The sequence below is a fragment of the Ovis aries genome, chromosome 11, assembly GCF_016772045.2.
Source record: "Ovis aries strain OAR_USU_Benz2616 breed Rambouillet chromosome 11, ARS-UI_Ramb_v3.0, whole genome shotgun sequence".
In the NCBI taxonomy this organism is placed as follows: domain Eukaryota; kingdom Metazoa; phylum Chordata; class Mammalia; order Artiodactyla; family Bovidae; genus Ovis; species Ovis aries.
The window spans coordinates 14,171,292-14,194,065 of record NC_056064.1 but is presented as its reverse complement, the minus strand read 5'-3'; the positions used below and the strand labels follow the sequence as shown (position 1 = coordinate 14,194,065).

General features: G+C 47.5%; 2 protein-coding genes and 1 long non-coding RNA gene across 4 annotated transcripts; 1 reads left to right on the top strand and 2 right to left on the bottom strand.

Moving 5' to 3' along the window:
- Positions 1-156: 156 nt before the first annotated feature.
- Positions 157-19,819, top strand: LOC132657328 (uncharacterized). The gene is made up of 2 exons (XR_009595317.1): positions 157-382; positions 6,496-19,819. It is a non-coding gene; the product is annotated as an uncharacterized LOC132657328 (long non-coding RNA).
- Positions 2,129-6,709, bottom strand: LOC101115044 (C-C motif chemokine 14). The gene is made up of 3 exons (XM_004012450.5): positions 6,524-6,709; positions 3,208-3,322; positions 2,129-2,738 (listed from the first exon to the last, which is right to left on the bottom strand). Exons 1-3 carry the CDS (start codon positions 6,696-6,698, stop codon positions 2,654-2,656), a joined length of 375 nt encoding a protein of 124 aa, XP_004012499.4. The 5' UTR covers positions 6,699-6,709; the 3' UTR covers positions 2,129-2,653.
- On the bottom strand, positions 17,130-22,239 carry LOC101114790 (C-C motif chemokine 23). Of its 2 annotated transcripts, none has more exons than XM_004012449.6 (4): positions 21,942-22,239; positions 19,142-19,219; positions 18,198-18,309; positions 17,130-17,775 (listed from the first exon to the last, which is right to left on the bottom strand). In XM_004012449.6, the coding sequence occupies exons 1-4, from the start codon at positions 21,997-21,999 to the stop codon at positions 17,583-17,585; spliced, it is 441 nt and encodes a 146-aa protein (XP_004012498.2). In that variant the 5' UTR covers positions 22,000-22,239; the 3' UTR covers positions 17,130-17,582. The 2 variants fall into 2 exon arrangements, with proteins under 2 accessions (XP_004012498.2, XP_012040695.2); XM_012185305.5 differs by having other exon boundaries at positions 19,142-19,216.
- Between the last annotated feature and the right edge of the window lie 535 nt (positions 22,240-22,774).

The window sequence follows — 22,774 nt, the reverse complement described above, 5'->3', positions numbered from 1 at the left end:
TCTGAGGACACACAATGGAACTCACACTTTCTTGTTGCAGATTATGCCACTGACACTCTTCCTCCAGTTCCTAAGCGCCAGATCTTTGTTTGCGGAAACGTTTGTCTCATTTGTCGATGCTCTCGTTTACCTCTTTGGACCTTGGACTGGGAACCCGTTTCAGGTCTAATCGGCTGATCCCTCCTGGGTGCCCTTGTTTGTGCGGGTAAAGTCTCCAGTCATGTCCAACTCTTTGCGACCCCATGGACTGTATCCCGCCAGGCTCCTCTGTCCTTCGGACTCTCCAGGCAAGAATACTGGAGTGGGTTGCCGTATCCTCTTCCAGGGGATCTTCCTAATCCAGGGATCAAACCAGCTTCTCTTGGGTCTCCAGCATTGGCAGGTGAGTTTTTCACCCCTAGCACCACCTGGGAAGCCTGGGTGCCCTCAGTGTGGGTTAATCCAATCTGCCACCGTGGCCAATCATGGCCAGCAGAGGGCCATCCAACACGGTGAACCTGACAACCTGCTTCTGGGTCCTAGAGTTCCAGCTTCTGCCCTTGGCTTTGGCTAAAGCTGGACCTGCCCCCTCGGGCTTCCCTGGCGGCTCAACGATAAAGAATCCGCCTGCAATGCAGGAGTCGCAGGAGACGCAGGTTCAATCCCTGGGTAGGGAAGATACCCTGGAGGAGGGCATGGCAACCCACTCCAGTAGAGGGGCTTGGTGGGCTACAAAATGACTTAGCGTGGGCCCGTGGACCTGTCCCTCAGTATGTTCTCTTTTCAGACTGCCTCAGAACCCTGTTCCAGGCTGAAGGCAGCTTTCAGAGAAGAAATGAAAGAGGGGATTTGCTCTTTGATGGACTGTGACCTCTAGAGGCATGAGGGAGTGTTTCAGGAGATGGGGAGTTGTGGGGGGGCTAGGAGAAGGCGATGGCACTCCACTCCAGTAGTCTTGCCTGGAAAATCCCACGGACAGAGGAGCCTGGTGGGCTGCAGTCCATGTTGTCGTGAAGAGCCGGACACGACTGACGACTTCACTTTCACTTTTCACTTTCATGCATTGGAGAAGGAAATGGCAACCCACTCCAGTGTTCTTGCCTGGAGAATCCCAGGGACGGGGGAGCCTGGTGGGCTGCCGTCTATTGGGTTGCACAGAGTCGGACACAACTGAAGCAACTTAGCAGCAGTAGCAGTGGGGAAACAAAGACGTCAAAAATCCTTGTGGGTCTTGCTGTTTGGCAAGATTGCTTATAAAATAGGGGAAAGCAGGCAATGCAATTAGTCCTGGTGGGTTCAAGGCAGTTAGTGGTGGTAAAGCTGTGGCTTCTTATGAGGGAAGAGGGTAGGTATACGAGATACCCCCTTAACCTCTGTGTGTGGAGGAGAGGAGGTGTGAGGAAGCCTGCTGTGCCTTTGCTGTGCAGGCACCCGCTTGGTCTTTGTGGAGGGCTGGAGGCCAGGGAGGGTGGTCATAGGGTCTACACTGGGTGTGCTCTTCCTCTGCGTATGCAGAGCTCCTTGAACCTGGAAGATGGGTCTGAGAGCCTTTGGGGTCAGCTGGAGCATAAGCTTCCTCTTGGTTCCTTTCTCATTCTGTCTATCCACCTGTCCACCATCCATTCATCCACCCATCTATGCATTCATCCATCCACCCATTCATCCACATCCACTATCCATCCATCCATCCATCCATCCACCCATCTATCCATCCATCCATTTATGCATCCATCCACTCATTCACCCACCATCCATCCATCCATCCACTGATCTATTCATCCATTTATCCACCCATCCATCTATGCACCATCGATTCATTCATCTATGCATTCATCCATCCACCCACTCATCCACCATCCACTATCCATCCATCTGTGCGTGCATGCATCCATCTATCCACCCACCCACCCGTCCACCACCCATCCATCCATCTACCACTTCCATCCACTTCCTGAGCACCTGATGTGGGCCAGACTTTTCGCTATGCCTTGTGGGGTACACAGAACTGAAGAAAACAATATAGTGCAACCTGATGTGTGTATGTGGATGGGGAAGAATTGGATAAAATTTGTCCATCAATCATTCCTGTCTTAGCCAGCAGGGGACAAAGGCCTTGGGACCAGCACAGAAAAAGACTATGGAACGTGACTGTTATAGAGAGGCCTTTAATGAAGATTTAGCTGCAAAATCAAGCTTTCCTTGTGAAGCTTAAATAAATGAACGCACATAGATGGCTTTAGCAGGGTGCTTGGACTATGGAGGTGCTACAAAAATGGTATCTGTTTTTATTGTGGTCATTACTGTCTCCAGGTAGCCTTTGCACAGCGTGTCTTCCTCACTTCCTGCTCAGTTTCTCTCTACCTCCTTGGCAGACCTGACCCTTTCTTCTTTTTTTTTTTTTTTTGCACCAGGCTCTGGCCAAACATGAGGCCGAGGGAGACACCCTGAGCTGCCCGGCCAGAGCATGCATGGCTGGGCTCATCAGGGTCCTCAAGTCCACTGCCAGCGGGGAAATTTAGTAGAAATGAATGAGGGCAGGGAAGGGCCTGACTGGTCTTTAATTCATGTCAGGGCAGCTCCCAGGAGGCGGCTGGGGCTGAGTTGGGAGGAGGGGAGTGGGGTTCAAGCCCTTCTCTTTAAATCCCGAGCTGTGTTCTTCTCTATTACTTCTGGGTCACTCCTCCAGTTCCTTGATATAGTCCCGGACCCAGCCATCACGGGGGTTGGCACAGATGTAATGGCCCTTCTTGGTGATGAAGCTGTGGAACAAGAGGGGAGAGGGATGACCAACTGAGGCTCCAGGAGCCAGGAAGCGAGCGCCAGCCCTTCCTTCTTCACAGATTCCTCATCCCGCCCAGACTGGTTCTCCTTCCTTAGAGGCACTCCAGGGCCAGCGTCTTTTCTGAAATACACCGTCCAGCCCCTCAGGGCCCCTTAGACCCGTCCCGTCTCCATGCCCCACCCAGGAGGTGTCCCTTGCCTCCCCTTCCCCTCTCCCCCCGCCATCCATGGGCCCAGCTTCCTCCTGGCCCCAGCAGGGCCCCCCCGAAAGCCCCGGAGCCCCAAGTCTGCTTCCCCCCACCCCACCCCGTGCTACTTCTCTCTATGGACACAGCTGAGAGCACTCTGGGGAGCACCCATCCTGAGTTCTCCCCCCTGCCCTCCCCCACCATGCTCCCAGCCCTACGGACTCCCCCTCCCCCAGGGTGGTGTGCGGGTGCCGCCTACACGATCCCAGGCTTGGAGCACTGGCTGCTGGTCTCATAATAGCTTGAAATGCGCTGCCGGGGAACTGCCCGGCTCACGTAGGTGAGACAGCACTCGGCAGGGTGGTAAGGTCCTCCTGAGGAGAAAGAGGGGAGCGAAGCTGAGATCAGGGTACTCGTTAAAGCTGTGGGGTGCTGGCTGCCTCTGGAACCCTAGGGGGTGGAGGAGGGAAGGAAGGAGAGCACCCCAGAATTCAGAGAGAAGGATGTAGAAAAAGCTCAGTCCTCTGGCCTCCCTCTCAGTCTAACCCCCAGGCTCCTCTTTCTCTTCTCCTTCATCACCGATCACCCTGCCTCCCTTTCTCTCACCCCCGTGGAGTCCTTCACCAAAGTCGCCCCATGGACTGTAGCCCGCCAGGCTCCCCTGTCCATGGACTCCTGCAGGCCAGAGTACTGGAGTGGGTTTCCCATTCCCTTCTCCAGGGGATCTTCCCTGACCCAGGGATCACACCCAGGTCTCCTGCATTGCAGGCAGATTATTTACCATCTGAGCCACCAGGGAAGCTATATTGTCATGAGTCCCCCTGCTCTAAACCGGCCAGCTCCCTGACCCCACATTAGACAAAAATACCCATCCTATAGCATCCTAACCAACCACCTAACAGCACCCTTCTCGCAGGAAGTTTCTTTGTCTTGAGGCTATAAAAATTGGCTACCAGCCCACGAAAGGCACTGTCTCTGTCTTGAGCCAGCCCACTGGTCTAACAGCATCTCCTGCTCTAGTAAACTCTCTTCTCCTCTCATTCTGCCTCGTGTCTGGAAATTCTCTTCCAACCTGCACATAGACCACGACAATTACCACCCCGCCCCCAAAAGACTGGCTGATGACTTTGAACTCTGGATGGAAGAGCAGCCAAGTCCAGATCTCAGCAGGCACACAGCATCCCTGGGGAGAAGGGTTGTTAGGAGGAAAAATATCCCAGTACGATTGGGAATGCAGATCCTATCCCTCCCAATGCCCCTATCCTGCCTGATGCCCACTGAACCCATGCCCTGCCAAGAGGGCAGAATGCCCACACCAAGCCCCATGGACAATGACCAGGGAGCTAGGACTCCCAGATCTAACCCCACCCAGCCTCTGCTGGCTTTGCACCAGTCACCCTCACATCTTGTCATCTGTGAACAAGGCGGCTGACTGCATTGGCGGCTGACTGCATTGGTGGTTAATTGCATTGGTGGTTGACTGCATTTTACACACAGCTTCCCGGAGGCACAGAGGCACTTGGGAGCTGAGTCACGGTTATAAGACCCCATCTGCCGTTTTTCCCGTTTTACATTTGGGGCTTCCTGTGTAAGATTTTGCTGGAAGAAAAGTTATCTTGATCTAAAACACTTTAAAAATCACTGTATTTTTCAGTTATTTTTTGATTCTGAAATTTCATGGCTCTTGTAGGAGGTGCAAGGGGGTCACAACAAAGTCACACCAAGATTGAATTACGGGGGCAGCAGGGGAGGGGTCTCAGATCAGGGGCCTTGAAGTTAGGGGGTGCAGTGATTGGGGCCGTCATGTTATGTGACCAACCTGGACAGAAATGTGAGTGTGCACAGCAATGGCCTCGGGATCACCGAGGTGCTTGGGTGGCAAGGGAAGGGCTGGTCATCTTATTCAGTGCCATCTCCAGCAGCACTCTCAGCTGCTAAAGAGTGGAATAAGGAACCCCCTGGTCCCTGAGAACCACGTCACTGCGTTCCTCTGAGCTGCCCAGTGACTCCTCAGATAAGCAAAGCAAACTGTCCCCATTCCACCCAGTTTAGTCTAGCTTTATTTCAACAGCCTTCTATCTTTCCCCTCAGTTTCTAAAAGGGAAACGAGGTAAAACTGCAGAGTGAGAAATAGCATGGGTTGCCTGTAAAGGCAGCTCTTCCGAAGAAACAAGCTGAAAAATGTGGCTTAGGGGACTGGTCCTGGGCAATGTGAGGATGAAACCAGTTTAAGAGGACACCAGACACAATGGAATACTACTCAGCCATAAAAAAAATGAAATATTGCCATTTGCAGCCACCTGGTTGGACTTGGAGGGCTAAGTGATTCCCTGATAGTTCGGTTGGTAAAGAATCCGCCTGCAATGCAGGAGACCCCCGTTTGATTCCTGGGCCGGGAAGATCCACTGGAGAAGCAATAGACTACCCACTCCAGTATTCTTGGGCTTCCCTTGCGGCTCAGCTGGTAGAGAATCTGCCTGCAATGCGGGAGAATTGGGTTTGATCCCTTGATTGGGAAGATCCCCTGTAGAAGGGAAAGGCTACCCATTCTGGCCTGGAGAATTCCAAGGACTATATCCTTGGGGTTGCAAAGAGTAGGACACAACTGAGTGACTTTCACAGCAACAGAGCATGCTAAGTGAAATAAGTCAGACAGAGAAAAATAAACACAGTATCATATCCTTACATGCAGAATCTAAAAAACACAGCAAACAAATGAATAGAGCAAAAAAGAAATAGATTCACAGATATAGAGAACAATAGTGCTCACCAGTAGGGAGAAGGAAGGGGGAAGGGGCAAAGCTGGGCTAGGGGATTAAGAGGTACAAACAATTAAGTATAAAATAAGCTACAAGGATACATTATACAACACAGGGAATACAGTCAATATTTTATAACTGTAAATTGAATATGATCTTTAAAAATTATGAATCACTATATTAAACACCCTAAGTAATATAACCTTGTGTGTGCATGCGTGCTAAGTTACTTCAGTCGTGTCTGACTCTTTGTGACCCTATGGACTGTAGCCCACCAGACTCCTCTGTCCATGGGTTTTCCCAGGCAAGAGTACTGGAGTGGGTTGCCGTATCCTCTTCCAGGGGATCTTCCCCACCCAGGGATCCAACCCAAGTTTCTTGCATCTCCTGGCAGTGGGGCTCTTTACCACTGGCGCCACCTGGGAAGTCTATACAACCTTGTATAGCAACTATGCTGTTATTTAGTCACTAAATAGTATCTGACTCTTTGCGACCCCTGGATTGTAACCGGCCACCCCTGGATTGTAACCGGCCAGGTTCCTCTGTCCGTGGGATTCTCCAGGCAAGAACGCTGGAGTGGGTTGCCATGTCTTCCTCTAGGGGATCTCCCTGATCCAGGGATTAAACCCGCATCTCCCGTTTGGCAGGTGGACTCTTTACCGCTGAACCACCTGGGGAGCCCACAGCAACCGTACTTCAGTAATAAAGAAAAGCAGACACTAGACCTCTTTCTGGAGCCCCTTTCTCTTCGCATCCCAGCAACCTGGCTCCTGCTTGCTATCCCACAGGGACCAGGTTGGAAGGTGTTGCACTCACTTGAAGAGAATTCATTCTTGGACCCAAGGGCCACAGAGATGCTGAGGAGGACGAGGAAGGAGACGGCTGCCATGGAGACCTTCATCCTCCCGTGGAGCAGCTGCTGCAGGGGCAGAGGTAGCCTGGTAGGGGCTTCAGAGGCTCCCGGGCTTCGGAAGTTTTGGGAAATGTTCATCGAGACAAATTATTTTCTTTCAGTAAGGGAACTAGGATTTCAAAGGGAAGTAGGAAGCCGTAGATCCCTCAGCGATTTCACGTCCTGCACATGTGTTGAGGGTGGAGTGAAGGAAGCCTGGAGAGCCAAGATTTCAGAGAGGAAATTCACCTCCACCCTAGTGGGAATATGCTTAACCCTGTTCTATTGCCACATTTTAGATATGATTTTTAATTTTTTATCCCACGCTCAGCTGCACAGTCGTATCTGACTCTTTGTGACCCCATGGATTGTAGCCCACCAGGCTCCTCTGTCCATGGGATCCTCCAGGCAAGAATACTGGAGTGGGTTGCCTGGGGATCTTCCTGACCCAGGGATCGAACCCACGTCTCTTGCATCTCCTGCATTGGCAGGCGGATTCTTTACCACTGAGCAACTTGGGAAGCCCTGTTTAACCCTCTGACAGAAGCCTTTCATTAGTCATAGAAAGACCACGAGCCCAGTGGGGAGGGGAGACTGGCTCAGCCTTAGCTCAAGATCTCAAGGCTGGGATATGTCCTGTACTTAGTTCTGGTTCCAGGCCCCAGAACAAGGCTGTATGGGGGCCAGAGGCCAGAGGGGATTTGGGGTAACAGGAAAAGGCCTCCAGTCTTGGAAATCTTCACTTAAGCTCTTCAGCAGAATCTTTGGCTCCCAACCTCATCCTCCCTCCTTCACAGTCCCCTGGGGGTGAAGAAGTGCCACGGTGCTCAGTAGATAATTTATTTAACCAGCTTTATACTTTAATATGGGGGTTCCTAGGTGGTGCTAGTGGTAAAGAACCTGCTTGCCAATACAGGAGACATAAGAGACGTGGGTTTGATGCCTGGATCAGGAACATCCCCTGGAGGAGGGTATGGCAGCCCACTCCAGTATTCTTGCCTGGAGAATCCCATGGACAGATGATACAGTCCATAGGGTTGCAAAGAGTTGGACATGACTGAAGCAACCTTGGGTGCACACACACACACACTTTAACACACACTAGCTGTTGTCCCAAATGCTTCATGAATATGAGGCATTTTAAGCCTTATATTAGCAGTTGAGGAAACTGAGGCACAAAAAGCATCCATAACTTGCCCCAGCTCTGACAGTTGATAAGTGGAATCAGGCTTCAAACTCCGATCGGGTAGTCTGGCTCCCAAGTCTATGTTCTTTTTTTAAAAAAAAATATTTATCTAATCATTTGGCTGTACTGAGTCTTAGTTGCGGCGTGCAGGATCTTCGATCTTCATAGTGGCGCATGAGATGTTTAGCTGTGGCATGAGGAATTTTCAGTTGTGGCATGTGGGACCTAGTTTCCTGACAAAGGGATGGAACCTAGGCCCCCTGCATTAGGAGCATGGAGTCGTAGCCACTGGACCACTAGGGAAGTCTTCCAAGTCTGTGTTCTTAACCACTATGCTATGGAGAAGAACTATGGGAGTCCCAATCCAGCTGTCTCTAAAATCGTCCGGCTTCGTTTGGCTTCTCTAAAAAATCTTTAGTCTGAGACATTTCTGAGTTCAGGGAGTAGATCTCTTTGGGACCTTCTCCCGGTTTCTGACTTCATGACCAAGAAGCTTAATGGGAACCTAGAAGATGCCTTATTTGGGGTTCAGTTCAGTTTAGTTGCTTAGTCGTGTCTGACTCTTTGCAACCCCATGGACTGCAGCAAGCCAGGCTTCCGTGTCCATCACCAAATCCCAGAGCCTGCTCAAACTCATGTCCATCGAGTCAGTGATGCCATCCAACCATCTCATCCTCTGTCACCTCCTTCTCCTGCCTTTAATCTTTCCCAGCATCAAGGTCTTTTCCAATGAGTCAGTTCTTCACTTCAGGTGGCCATAAGTATTGGAGTTTCAGCTTCAGCGTCAGTCCTTCCAATGAATATTCAGGATTGATTTCCTTTAGGATGGACTGGTTGGATCTCCTTGCAGTCCAAGGGACCCTAGCAGGCAGCTAGCAGGTTTCCTGGACTAGCGGTGGCCTGGAGCTCAGTGCTGGAAACTGTTCTGAAGCTGTGTCTGTGGATCATGTGACTGATGTTCTTTCTGTGAAGGGGTAGCTCGGTGCTATGTACTTGCTGTCCTTAGATCTGTCTACATGGGTCATTTACAGAGGAGGAATTGGGACTCAGGAAGGGTAGAGACTCGCTCACATTCATGAAATGATTTGGATACAAGACCAATCCACTCTTCCATCTCTCAGTCCAGTGGCCTTGACCACGCTCTTCCAGGGGGGCCCTTGCCCCATTCTTCCTGCTTTTGTGGTTAGAAGGCTGTTTCCATCTTCTCTCCTCCACTCATCGAGGCAGGGCAGGCCTAGCAGATAGCAAATGATCTGTAAGTATGTGTTTTATTTATTTACTTAAAAAAACATTTATTTGGCTGCATTGGGTCTTAGTTGCAGCAGGCAGAACCGTCCTTGCAGCATATAGACTCTCTCTAGCTGTGGTTCGTGGGCTCAGTTGCTCTGCAGAATCTTAGTTATCCAACCAGGGATCGAACCTGTATCCCCTGCATTGCAGGGTAGATTCTTAACCACTGAACCATCAAGGAAATTCCTGTAAGTATATGTTTCAGAAGAAGGATGAATTGAGCTGGTCTAAGTATGTATATCTCACAGGAAATGGCTGAATTCTCATGCTTGGGTGCCAAGACTGTCATTTATTTGAAATTTTCTGTATTGTTGTCTATAATAACACGGTTTAAATGCCTCTAGTCAAGTGATAGAAATTGACATCAGCAACAATGTAAGGAAACAAGCTGTTTCTGGGAAGAATGTGAGCTGGGACAAAATAATGACATTCTCTTTGTTTTTGTGGAAACTAGCCTACGTGCCAAGTTGTTGCTTGGGTCTTTAGAGGAAAGTCTTTATTTTTCAAGCAGTTATTGAGTTCCTATCTACTATTAGCCTGAATATGCTCACTGCTATAATAAACAACACATAAATCTCAGGGGAGTCATTAAATGAAGGTTTATGTCTTGCTCATGTCATAGTCTGCTGTGAGTCGGCAGTGGGGGTGTGTTTTTGTGTGTGTGTGTGTGTGTGTGCTGGGCAAGGCTTTTTCATGCACCCATTGTTTTATCAATAAAATTTAATTTTAACACTTTTACATGATTTAATAAATGACAGCTATTTTTATTTAATAGTTACAAATCCATTGAACACTCTGGAATGTATGGAATCAGAGAGCAAGGTCAAGAAAAATGGCTGGGATGTGATGGGGAGAGAGGTGGGAGGAGGGTTCGGGATGGGGAACACAGGTGCCCCCATGGCTGATTCAAGTCAATGTAAGGCAAAACCACTACAATAGTGTAAAATAACTAGCCTCCAATTAAAATAAATAAATAAATTTAAAAAAGAGAAATGGCTGAACAGTAAAAATTAGGAGTAAGCAGAGCTTTAATTTGTAATTTACTTAGAAAACACTCATTTTCTTTGCCTTTTAATTTTTGAGAGGTTTTTGGCCTCTTCTTTCTGCAATTCTTTTCCCTCTTGATGATGCTTTTCACATCTTCTATCTTGTGAAGATTTTCAAAAAAAGGAGCCTCCAAGTTTGCTGCCAACGGGGAGGAGCAGAGGGGGACAGGCAGATTTTCATGGCCCTTTTCTGGAAATAGCATAAATTACTTTCACTTACACTCCAGGGCCAAAATGAAGTCGCCTAACTCCAACTTGATGGCAAAGGTAAGGAAAATATAGATCATCTATGTGCCCGGTGGGAAGAGAGAATGGGTTTAGTGACCACATCCCTTCTTTGTCATAATATCATGGACTCAGCCTGGAAGTGACCCTGACCTCATAGCTTGAAGAGGGAACTCAAAAAAGTAAATGAAAATTACAAAACAGTGGGGTGAATGGACTTCGATGGCAACATAATCAGAGGCCTCAAAGGTTCTTCTGTGGCCCACTGGTGAGTATGCAGGAGTGCCTTTTAAAACATGTTAAAAGAATATTTTTCAAATCAACACATTTGCATTGATTTTAAAAACTGAATAATACTGAAAGGGTGGGTGGGACCCTTAATATGTTTACTTCTTTGCTACACCACTTGTATGTGGCAAATATGGACCCCACCATCCATAATCAAGTGGGCCCTCTGCCCCAGCCCGGGTCCATGTCAAGAGAAAAGGGTATGAGCTACATTACTTTAAAAATCTTGTCTACGGTTCTAAAAGTGAAATAGTAAATGTATGGTTTTTTTTATTTTTACAACTTTAAAGCACATATTTTTCTAGTTATTTTGCACTTGTAAGATTTTTATTTTTATTTTCCCCCACACCACATGGTAAGTGGGATCTTAGTTCCCCCTCCAGGGATGGAAACCAAGCCTCCTGCATTGGGAGCATGGAATATTAACCATGGGGACACTAGGATAGTCCCAAGATCTTTACTTTTAAAAATTCAAAAATTGGTTGTCAGACTTACTGAGCCATGTTTAAACTTTTTCCAGGGCTTCCTTGGAAAGAATCTGCCTGCCAATACAAGAGTGTGGGTTCGATCCTTGGGTCCAGGAGATCCTGCAGAGAGGAAAATGGCAACCCACTCCAGGATTCTTGCTTGAAGAATCCCAGGGACAGAGGAGCCTGGTGGACCCCAGTCCATGGGGTCGCAAAGAGGCAGACACGACTGAGCGACTTAGCCCAGCACAGTCACTCAATCACTGTCAGCTTGAGTGATGATAAATACCTGCTTCAGGATTCTAGAGAAAGGGAGAGGGGTGTTCTCACTGGGACAGTGAGGGTGGCGTCTAAATGGATCGAGTTTTGCTGGAGGGTTGAGAGCAGGGGGCATTTCTGGCAGAGTCACCACAGAGAGCAAGATGAAAGAGAACATGCTGTTTTCCAGGAACTGTGAAAAGAGAGGATCGGGTAACTGGCTTTACATAGCACTGCACTGTCTCCTCAAAGAGCTCAGAGAACAGCTGTGATCGACCAGGTGCTCGGTCAGGAAGGAAAGACTCATGTCACCCCTCATTTCTTTTCAGCTGCCATTGCTGTGAACCAAAGCCTTGATCAGGAGGCACTCGGCCTACAGCCCAGGCGGTCTGTGCTCACCGTTTCACTCTACTCAGTTGGCAAGTCAACCAGCCAGAGGACCCAGAGAAACCACACACATTGCCCTTAGGGCTAGCATTGCTTTACTCCAATAGTTCTTTGAGATCTTCAAGCCTCTGAAACAAAATCTCAAGAGTATCATAGAAAAGGGGGGAAGCAGGATCCTCTGGGGCCTTCTCAGGACAGGCTTGTCCCCCATATCCTCTGCTTTAGCTCTTCTCTGAAGTACCTAGATAATAGTATCTGATACACATTTCCTGAGTTGTTTTACAGATGTGAAAACTCTTCATCAGATGGAAGATGTTACCTACTGGATGACCAGGAGCTCATAACCCCAGGCCTCCTGGAGCCTCAATTCAGTCGCTCAGTTGTGTCCTCCTCTTTGTGACCCCATGGACTGCAGCATGCCAGGTCTCCCTGTCCATTACCAACTCCCAGAGCCTACTCAAACTCATGTCCATTGAGTCAGTGATGCCATTTAACCATCTCATCCTCTGTCGTCCCCTTCTCCTCCTGCCTTCAATCTTTCCCAGCATCAGGGTCTTTTCCAACGAGTCAGCTCTTCGCATCAGATGGCCAAAGTATTGGAGTTTCAGCTTCAGCATCAGTCTCTCCAGGGAATATTCAGGGCTGATATCCTTTAGGATGGACTGGTTGGATCTCCTTGCAGTCCAAGGGACTCTCAAGAGTCTTCTCCAACACCACAGTTCAAAAGCCTAAGGACTTTTGAAGCCTAAGTCCTGGTAAAGTTAACCCTTGTGACACCACCCTGTGCTCTCATCATCAGCCAATCAGAGAATTGTGCACAATCTGATCACATACCCTGCAACCCTCCCCACCCTCACCTGACTTTAAAATGCTTTGCCAAAACATTCTGGGGAGCTCGAGGCTTTTTAGGGCATGAATCAGCTTGTCTCTTTGCTTGGCCTTGCAATAAATCTTTCTCTGCTAAAACAACAAAACAAAACAGAAAATAAACAAACAAACAAACAAAAACACAAAAAAACGCTCAATAGAGAAGTCAAAAGCTTCTGTGGACACCCCAACTAATGAGAGCAACAGGAAAAATCATACAGGGGTCAAAATATAGGCCAGAACCCTTAGCATCTGTGTTGCTTCTTTTGCTTCCCCCAACTCCATCGAAATGACAGAATAAGTGGGAAAATAAAAACCACATTAAAAATAAATTCAGCTTTTCACAAAGATGGTGCCAAAGGCGAAGAAGGAAGCCCCTGCCCCTTCCAAAGCCTAAGCCAGAGCAAGGGCTCTGGAGGCCAAGGCAGCAGTGTTGAGAGGCGTCCACAGCCACAAAAACTGTGGCTCACAAAAAAAGGTGGCCCAAAACCTTGCAGCTCAAGAGGCAGCCCGAATACCCTGGGAAGACTGCCCCTGCTGCTGCTGCTGCTGCTGCTGCTGCTGCTGCTGCTGCGTCACTTCAGTCATGTCCGTCTCTGTGCGACCCCATAGATGGCAGCCCACCAGGCTCCCCCGTCCCGGGGATTCTCCAGGCAGGAACACTGGAGTGAGTTGCCATTTCCTTCTCCAGTGCATGAAAGTGAAAAGTGAAAGTGAAGTAGCTCAGTTGTGTCCGACTCTTAGCAACCCCATGCACTGCAGCCCACCAGGCTCCTCTGTCCGTGGGATTTTCCAGGCAAGAGTCCTGGAGGGGGTGCCATTGCCTTCTAGGAGATGTGAATTCGACCACTATGACATCATCAAATTCTCCCTCAATCCAAGTCAGCCAAGAAGAAAATAGAAGACCAAAACACACTGGTATTCACTGTGGCTGTCAAGGCAACAAGCACCAAATTAAACAGGCTGGGAAGAAGCTCGATGACATTGAGGTGGCTAAGGTCAACACCCTGATCAGGCCCGATGGAGAGAAGAAAGCTGGCTTCTGACGAGGATGCTTTGGCTGGTGCCAACAAAATTGGGATCATCTAAACCGAGTCCAGCTGGCTAGTTCGAAATATAAAAGTTTTCACTATTAAAATAAAAACACACACAAAAAACTCATAGTAACAATAAAGGATCAGAAAAGATGACAGAAAGGTAACCGTAGGGTGAGAAATTTCTGTTCTATATAAAGGACCTTTGTCAATTTGATGGCAATGCACAAAGTGGCTGAAAAACTTACATCCTTACGTAGGTGATGGAGAAGATCATCGAGAAAACGTGTTTCCAGTAGGACCCCGGGGAAGCCAGAGATCAGTTGGGAGGTGTTGGGAGAAGAATCTTGGGCCCAAAAAACAAGTAAGGACCTTGCCAGTCCCCACTTTTGGACAGTCAGGGGTTTGACCCAGGATGAAGCTGCAAGTTCTCTAAATAAAGAAGGGAGTTCTCCAGAGGGGACCGTGGGCCAGAGAGAGAATTGGGCATCTGTTACTTCTATTACCTCCTTCCAACTGGCTGGCCCATTCCTCTGAGTCATTTGGCTTACTGTTGATTCCTTCTAGTGTATTTTTTACTTTATTGGTTGTATCTGCCATCTCTTTGGGGGTTTTCTTTTTCACTTCCTAACTCTTTGTTAAAGACTTCTAACTTCTCGCTCTGTGCATCCGTTCTTCTCCCAAGTTCTTTAATCACTGTTATGATCACTAGGCTTCCCAGGTGGTGCTAGCACTAAAAAGAACCTACCAGCTAATGCAGGAGACGCGGGTTTGATCCCTGGGTGGGGGAGATCCCTTGGAGGAGGGCATGGCAACCCACTCCAGCATTCTTGCCTGGAAAATCTGATGGACAGAGGAGCCTGGCGGGCTGCGGCCCGTAGGGTAGCAGAGAGTCAGACACCGCCGAAGCAACTTAGCACGCGTGCATGCGTGATCGCTACCCTGAACTTTTTTCTCAGGTAGATTGCCCATCTTTAGTTCACTTAGTTCTTTTTTCTTTTTTTCACCACTTCAGCTAGTTCTTCTGAGGTTTAATCTTGTTCCTTCCTTTAATCTTGTTCTCATTTTGCCTAAGTTGCTCTTTATGTTTTTATGCATCTGGTATGTGAGTTGTTTTTCTTAACCTTGGAGAAATGGCTTTCTACAGGAGATGTCCTGTGCATCCCAGCAGTGCACACCCCCCTTGTCGTCCAAGCTGCATGCTCTGGGGACTCCCCTCATGAGGGCTGTGTGGTTCCTTTTGTTGTGGCGGGCTATGTGGGCGGTTTGATAGGCTTGGTTGACCCTGGTCTGTTTATTTACCAGGCACTTCCTTGTATGGAGGCTGTTGGCTGCTGGTTAGTGGGGCCTGGTCACAAGGCAGCTGACTGCAGAACCCCAGGGGTCCTGGTGCTAGTGGTGGCTCTCTGGTGGGTGGACTCAAGACTAGAAGACTCTGGGGCTGTGGCCCACCTACTGGTGGTAAAGCCGGTTCCTGGGGTTAGTGCCGGAATACTGGCAGGAAGAGCTGAGTCCTAGAGTCTGGTTGCAGGGCTCAGGGGTCCCAGAGTCGGTGTCTGATCGTTAGTGTTGGTGAGGTGGAATGGTTTCTTACACAGTTGGGTACAAGTTCAGGTTGTCCCAAAGCTTGTGTCAACCTATTAGTACTCAGGACTGAGGCCCAGGTGGTCCCAAAGTAGGATCTGGCTTCTTGGTGGACAGGTTGGTTCTGTAAGCCGTGGGGTTGCCCACTGGTGGGTGGAGCTGGCTTCTGAGCCTTTGGGTGGGTTGGGTCATGTCCAGAGGCAACTGTGTGCTCAACAGGGTCTTAAGGCAGCCTGTCTACTGATGGTGAGGCTGCATTCCTACCCAGTTAGTTGCTTGGCCTGAGACAGTCCAGCACTGGTTCCTACAAGCTGCTGGACCAGGCAGGGCTGGATCCGGGGGCAATAAGATAGAGGAAGGACTCCACAATGGTGCCCACCAGCAAGGTGTCTGTGTGGCAGGAGGAGTTCCCAAGCACAGCTGCTGCCAGTGTCCGTCCCCAGGGTGAGCTACAGCTGACTCCTGCCTCTCGGGGAGACCCTCCAACATCAGCAGGTAGGTTTGATCCCAGGCTCCTATCAAATACTGCTTTTGCTGTGAGTCCTACAGGCTGCAAGACTTTGTGCGTGTTGTCTTTAAGAGTGAAGTTTCTATTTCTCCAGTTCTCTGGGACTGCCAAAATTAAGCCCTGTTGCTGTTGTTATTTAGTCGCTCAGCTGTGTCTCTTTGTGACCCCACGGACTGCAGCACGCCAGGCTTCCTTGGGCTTCCCTATCTCCTGGAGTTTGCTCAAACTCATGTCCATTGAGTCAGTGATGCCATCCAACCATCTCATCCTCTGTCGCCCCCTTCTCCTCCTGCCCTCAATCTTTCCCAGTATAAGCCCTGCTGGCCTTCACAGTCAAATACTCGGGGGGCTTATCTTCCCAGTGCGGGGCCCCTGGGTTGGGGAGCCTGCAGTGAAGCTCAGACCTCTCACTCTTGTGGGAGAGCCTCTGCAATGCAAGCATTCTCCAGTTTGTGGGCCACCCATGGGTGTGGACGTGAGCGTGAACGCCGTGTGCAACTCTTTGCGGCCCCATGGACTGTAGCCTGCCAGACTCCTCTGTCTGTGGAATTCTCCAGGCAAGAATACTGGAGTGGTTTCCCATTTTATCTTCCCGACCCAGGGATTGAGCCTGAGTCTCTTGCTTCTCCTGCATTGGCAGGTAGATTCCTTACCACTAGCGCCATCTGGGAAACCCACCAGGAAATATGGGACTTGACATATCATGAGTCTGCTCCACCCCCACCACCGTATTATTGCGATTCCTCTTTTAACATCTTTAGTTGTAAAATATTTTCTTGTTGGTAGGTTCTGTTTGTTTTTCTTTTTTTCCACTGATAGTTGTTCTCCAAGTATTGGGTTGGCCAAAATATTCATTTTGGTTTTTCCATACCATCTTATGGAAAACCCGAATAAACTTTGTAGCCAAGTTGTGATTTTGGTGTGTTCATGACAGGAGGTAAGTTCAGGGCCTTTCTACTCTGCCAACTTGGCCTGGAAAAAAAATCTTAAACTTTTTTTGAATTTAAAAAAATGTTGTTGTTTAGAATTCAGTCCTTTATTTCTGAATTTTATGTGAGAGTTGATTAAGATTTACTATTTGTAAATAGAAATGTATATGCTTTAATAGATATGAACCTAAAATTGATATTAACTTTAGTTTTAAGTGTTTCCCTAATGTCCTTTAACTTTAGAGAAGATATCTTTTAGGAAATTGTATCTGGTAAGAAAAAAACAAAAACAAAAATGTAGCATTAAGACAAAAGGATGAGTATAGGCCTTTCAATGTCATATTGGAACACTGTCTGAAGGACTCACCCAGGATTCCTTAATCTGTATGAGAAACGTACATTTGATTGATGGTCTATATACTGTTGACCAACACCCAGAATTTATGAAATTGCTTGTTGACTGAGACTGATTTGTAATTTTATTGTTAAGCACAGATCCAAAGGATTGCTGTCTAGTAGAAAAGATAATCCCCAAAGTTGCAGATTTATTGCCCGCTAGGGTTTGAATTTGTTTTTCTCTAACAAACATTTCAGAATGCCATCTTCAGTAACTATATAAACTTCTGTTCCTCGGATGATCTTTGAATCAGTTTAGTGACTAATGGGTTGAATACACATACTAAGTCTGTATTTGAATGTCATGTTTTTAGCTTAAAAAAGTTTACAATATGATGTCTTGTTCAGACCCTTCCCCCCCGCCCCCAAAAGAAGCTCCACAAATCCAAAGTTCAGCAATTCCTACACAATCTTTTCCCTCTAAAAGTTGGAGTGAAGTCAAATTGGATACTCTTGATGAATGTGTTGCTTTTGTAATCAGAACAGAACAGTAACTGTTGCTTTTTTTAAAAAATAATTCAAGCCACCGTCCAATGAGGACGGTGAGGCAAGAGAGACGAAGAAGAGGGGGCCCGGTCCAGGCTCCCCCGCTCAAGCAATAGCGATCTCAGGTCCTCGACGGCTGACCCCAGCCTTAGGTCCGACTTGCATTTCTGAACTCTCTCATTGTTAGGATCAGCACAGACACGCTGCCCCTTCTTGGTGACGAAGCTGGGAAGAAGGTGTGGGGAAAGATTACAAACAGCAGAGGGTTCAACAAATATGGGTGGGGACCCTATCTTCCCTGCGCCTTGGGCCCCCGACAGCCCAGCCAGTTCCTCCCTTTCTCCGCTGCAGGAATTCAGAGCAGCTTCTCTCTGAGACTCCCCCTCAGGCTGAGACGCCCTCAGCGACTCAATGGGTTTCCTCCGGCAACCTCCCTCCGGCTCTCGCCTTCCTTCCTTCCCTAGCTTCCCTTTTCACCCGGAGCATCTCATACCTGGTGCCCTGAAGGATCCTACTGAGGACACACGCTTCTGCTGACCTGGCAGCATGCAGAGGGTGGGACTTTCCCGGACATCCATTCCTCAGGAACCACCCCTTCCCCTCTCCGCTCTGCCCCCAGCGATGGCCAGTGAGCTTGGCACACTTACATGACAGCTGGCCGGGAGCACGCACTGCTCGTCTCTATATAATCTTCCATGAACACACATCGGATGTTTCGTGGGGTGTAAGACATGCAGCAGTCCGTGGGCCGGTGAAAACCTGCAACGAGAGAAAGCGTCACTTAAGGACTGGGAAAACTTGCGGAAGGAAACGGCAAGCCGCTCCTGTATTGCTTGGGAAACCCCATGGGCAGAGGAGCCTGGCTGGCTACAGTCCTTGGGGCTGCAAAAGAGTTGGACCCAGCTTAGCAACCAAACGAACAAAACTGATGAAAACTGCATCCTTTCCCCCTTCCCTCCCACCTACTGGGAAGAGTGAAAAGGTAGAGGGCTTAAAAAAAAAACTTATTTTTGGCTGTGCTAGGTCTGTGTTGCTGCACAGGGACTTTCTCCAGTTACAGCGAGCAGGGGCTACTCTTCCTTGCGGGGAGGCATGTGGAATCTTCCCGGAGCAAGGATGGAACCTGTGTGTCCTGCATTGGCAGGCGGATTCTTAACCACTGGACCATCAGAGAAGTCCTGAAGGTTCAGGACTGGAAAGGGATGTTCTCCTTCTCTTCAGCACTTGATGGTGTCTCCTTGCCAGAGACATTTCGCTCTCCCCAGGGCTGAGCTGTGTGTCTGAGGGCATCCAGGCAGGGCCACGACAGAGCAGAATTTCTCCCAGAAGAAGGAGGGTCTGAGGCCTGCAGGAGGCATCCGAGCACCCTTCCCTTCTCCCCACAGTGAGCCAACTCTTGGGACAGCCAGGTGGAATCGAATCCATCTCTGGAAGAGGCCATCTATGGACACACAGCCCATCCTGAACTTCCTTGGAGATGTTCACCACCCTCAGGACCCCCCTCAGGTCCTGTAAACGAGGTGGATTGAAGTCTTTGAGCCAATCCGTACCTGCTAGCTGTTTTAAAATATATACCATAACAAAACTTTACCTCCGTGAGACAGTGAGTGATGATGAAATTCTTTCGGACTTGAGAGTTCAAACTTCAGGTTTGACATCGTGTTTTCTACTTGAGAGAAATAGTAGAGAAGGGAAGAAAAATTACTGGGAAGCAACATCGTTTCAACATTTCCATCTCTCTCATTCCTCAACCGCATCTCCTGCTAGGGAGGCAAGGATACTGAACCATTGGCCCAGATCTGCCTCCAAGCCCATTTTCTCTATCAAGGCTCTGAGACTTTCCAGGGAACTTTTGAAAAAGTTCAAGACAGGAAACCATTCAATTGACTTTGAATACAAAAGGCTAACTGCACAGCCAACACTAGTAGACGAGTTGAATAGTTCCATAATGCAATCCAGTGCACCGGGCTTTCTACACATTTCTGGGATTCACAGGGCTCTGGAAACAGTAACAATTTTTCTATAACTGATCTGGTGACACCACACCACCCAAAGTGAAGTGAGGCTATTTATAGGCTTTATTTACTCCATTGGTATGAATGTGTTTACTGCAGAAATATAATAGTGTTTGGTTAATGTGTGTTTCTCAGACTCTGCCAGGGATGTTAAGTAATGTCCAGGTATGTGTTACCTTTTTAAAAATACATTCTTTTAGAATGTGATAGAATGTACATAATGCAAAGTTTACAATTAAAAAAATACTAAAATATTTCTTTATTTGAATAAAGTCACTGTTATTTCTTGAATTCCAGCTAGCATCAAATTAACAATCAGGAAAAAAACCCACTTGACAAAATGTTATCCAGCTGATATTAACAATAGATAGAAAACCCTTTCAAACTTTAAAAGAAATATATTAAACAGGCAACATTCAGATCTAAAAAGTTGCAAGTAGTGGTTTTACATTAGATCTTATAAATAAAAAAGTCTCTAATATAATCACTTGTTCGCTATCTCCCTGCGATCAGAACATGAATAGGAAAAGAAAGTCACATCTGAATATTCACAACCGTCATTTACGATCTTTGCAAGGACTGCATGTCTGCAATGCAGTGGGTCAGGCAGTTTTTCAGATAATTTTTGTTTTCCTCAAGGTATCAAAAAGTACAATTGTCTGAGATAAAATGTCACAAAAATCACAATCAGGAAAAGCAAAAGCTCTAGCAGACCGACTTGAAGATGGGGATATTCATGGCTTGACCATGAACTGGAGGTGATTTTGTACATTTAAGAGCTGTCAACCGAAGTACCAAGAGCTATAGGCAGCAATCTGGGTTTAGTCAGTAGTTGCTAATAACCAAGAGTTAGCACATACATAATGTAAATAACATAAACTTTACAATTTTAATCATCTTGAAGTGTGCAGTTCAATAGCATTAAGAACCTTCTCATATTGCGCAACTTACCACAATCCATCCATGGAACTTTTTTCATCTTGAAAGCAAGCTGAAACTCTGTACCCATTACACAATAGCTCCCCATTTCCCCCTTCCCTAAACCCTGGGCCACTGCCATTCTGCTTTCTCTCTGAATCTGACTATTTTAAGTACCTCATAGGAGAGGAATCATACGATTTGTCCTTTTGGGACTGGCTTATCTCATCTATCATCATGTCTTCAATATTTGTCTATGTTGTGGTACATGTCAGAATTCCCTCATTTTTTAAGGCTGAATAGTACTTTCTCTCTCTCTCTCTCTCTCTCTGTCTCTCTCTCTCTCTCTCTCTATATATATATATATATATACACACACCCTGTTTTCCAATCCATTTGTTTGTCAATGGACACTTGGGTTGCTTCCTCCTTTTGGCAATTAAAAATTAAGCTGTTATTAGCAAGGTTGTATAGGTATCTCTTTCATGTATCTACTTTCAGTTCTTTTGGCCATATCAAGAAGAAATGGAATTCCTGGGTCATACTGCATTGCCTTTTTAAAACCTGAAAAATTCTGCATTCCAAAATGCATCTAGCCCCAAAGATTTGGATAAATGGATTGTGGACCTGTACTAGAATAATTAGGCAAGCATAACTAAAATTTAGCTTATTCTTATGTAATTACATATGAATTATATTAAATGAGGCATGTGCATACACTTTTAATATGATATGTGTGGGGCTTGCAAAACTAAGTCTTAGATGGGTGTTGTCTTCCCATTACAGCTTTCTAACTAGCTTGTAACCTAATGCCACCACGTATGGCTGTGTGATCTTGAGCAAGTTATCTAGGGTTTCTATGCCTCGTCTCTTGTTTGTAAGAGAGTAACTAATAATAAGTAAATCCATATAGTTTGCTGATAGTCTACCCTACAGCAATGTCAGGAGGATCCAATATATTAATATCTACAAGACACTTAGAACAGTGCCTGCTTGCACATAGGAAATACTAGATTGTTACATAAATAAATAAGATGATTAAGTACACCTGAATGAGTCACTTGTCTGGCTTGTCCACTTTCCTCTCTGAAGTGAGAGTTTTACACTAGAGGGCATATAATAGTTCTAACATTGTGAAAGTCTATACTTCTTTCTACAGATCTATGATTTTTCTACAGTTCTCTTGATCTAGCCCATAATACTCCTATGTCAACTAAGAGAAAGTGTCAGCTAATTCTGGTCATGAAAGGGAAAGACTTGTTTCCCCAGGTGGGACCAGTCAGCTGTATGCTGCTTTCCCCAGGGACCAACGGCTGCAGGGAGAGGTCTCTCCCTACTGCTGCTGCTTTTAAACGGGAGCTATATCCATGTTGGGACAAAGGCGTCCCTCTGCGTCTCCTCCCTGGTCTGCAAGTTACCACCCACTTGCCCACCTGGGAGAAGGCTCACTGAACTCACCAACTGCAGCCTGGACAGCGAGGATGAGGAAGGGGAGGGCAGCTATGGAGGTCTTCATCTTCCCTGTGCACAGACCAGCCTGAGGACTCCGGGGCTCTCTCCGACTTCCCTGGATCTCTGCTCTGCCCTTGTATTTATAGAAAGAGGAGGAGCGGGAAGTCACAGGGCAGAGATCAGAACGCGTTCCTGGGTTGTATAGTAGATAACACGCTATTTCTAAATAAAGGGAAGGAGGCTGAGAAGGCAACAGGAAGAAGGGGCGAGGATGACATGCAGCTTCTCCAGCTGCCCACTGGACACAGGCGAAGGGGGGAGCCAGTTTATGAAGGATCCTTCCTCGAGGGGGGTCACTGAATCCTCTTATCAGGATGTTTTCCTTGGGAGTTCACCCCATTCAAGGGCACAGGCAGCCTGTTATCAGGGTGCTCTCACATGTGAGCCTGGTCATGTGACTCCTCACATAGAATCTTAACCCTTGACTCTGTTTGTTTCACCTCCACATCCGATCCATTAAAAACACTGAGGTGAGTCTACTTTCAAAAACGTGTCCAGAACCTTATTGTTCCTCACCACATCCTCTCTCTCCACCTGGTCCAAGCCAGTCTTGTCTCTCACCAGGATTCTTGCAAAAACCTCCCAATGTGTCTCCTTCCTCTGCCCTTGCCCCTTCTCAGTTCATTCTCAACACTGCAGCCTGGGTGATCCTTTTAGAATATATATCAGCCAAATCAATCCTATTTAAAACCCACTGGTGGCTTTTTAATCCTCCATCCCAACCCAGTGTAAAGCCCAATCCTTCTCCTAGCTTACAAGCCCCTATGTGATCTGGCCCC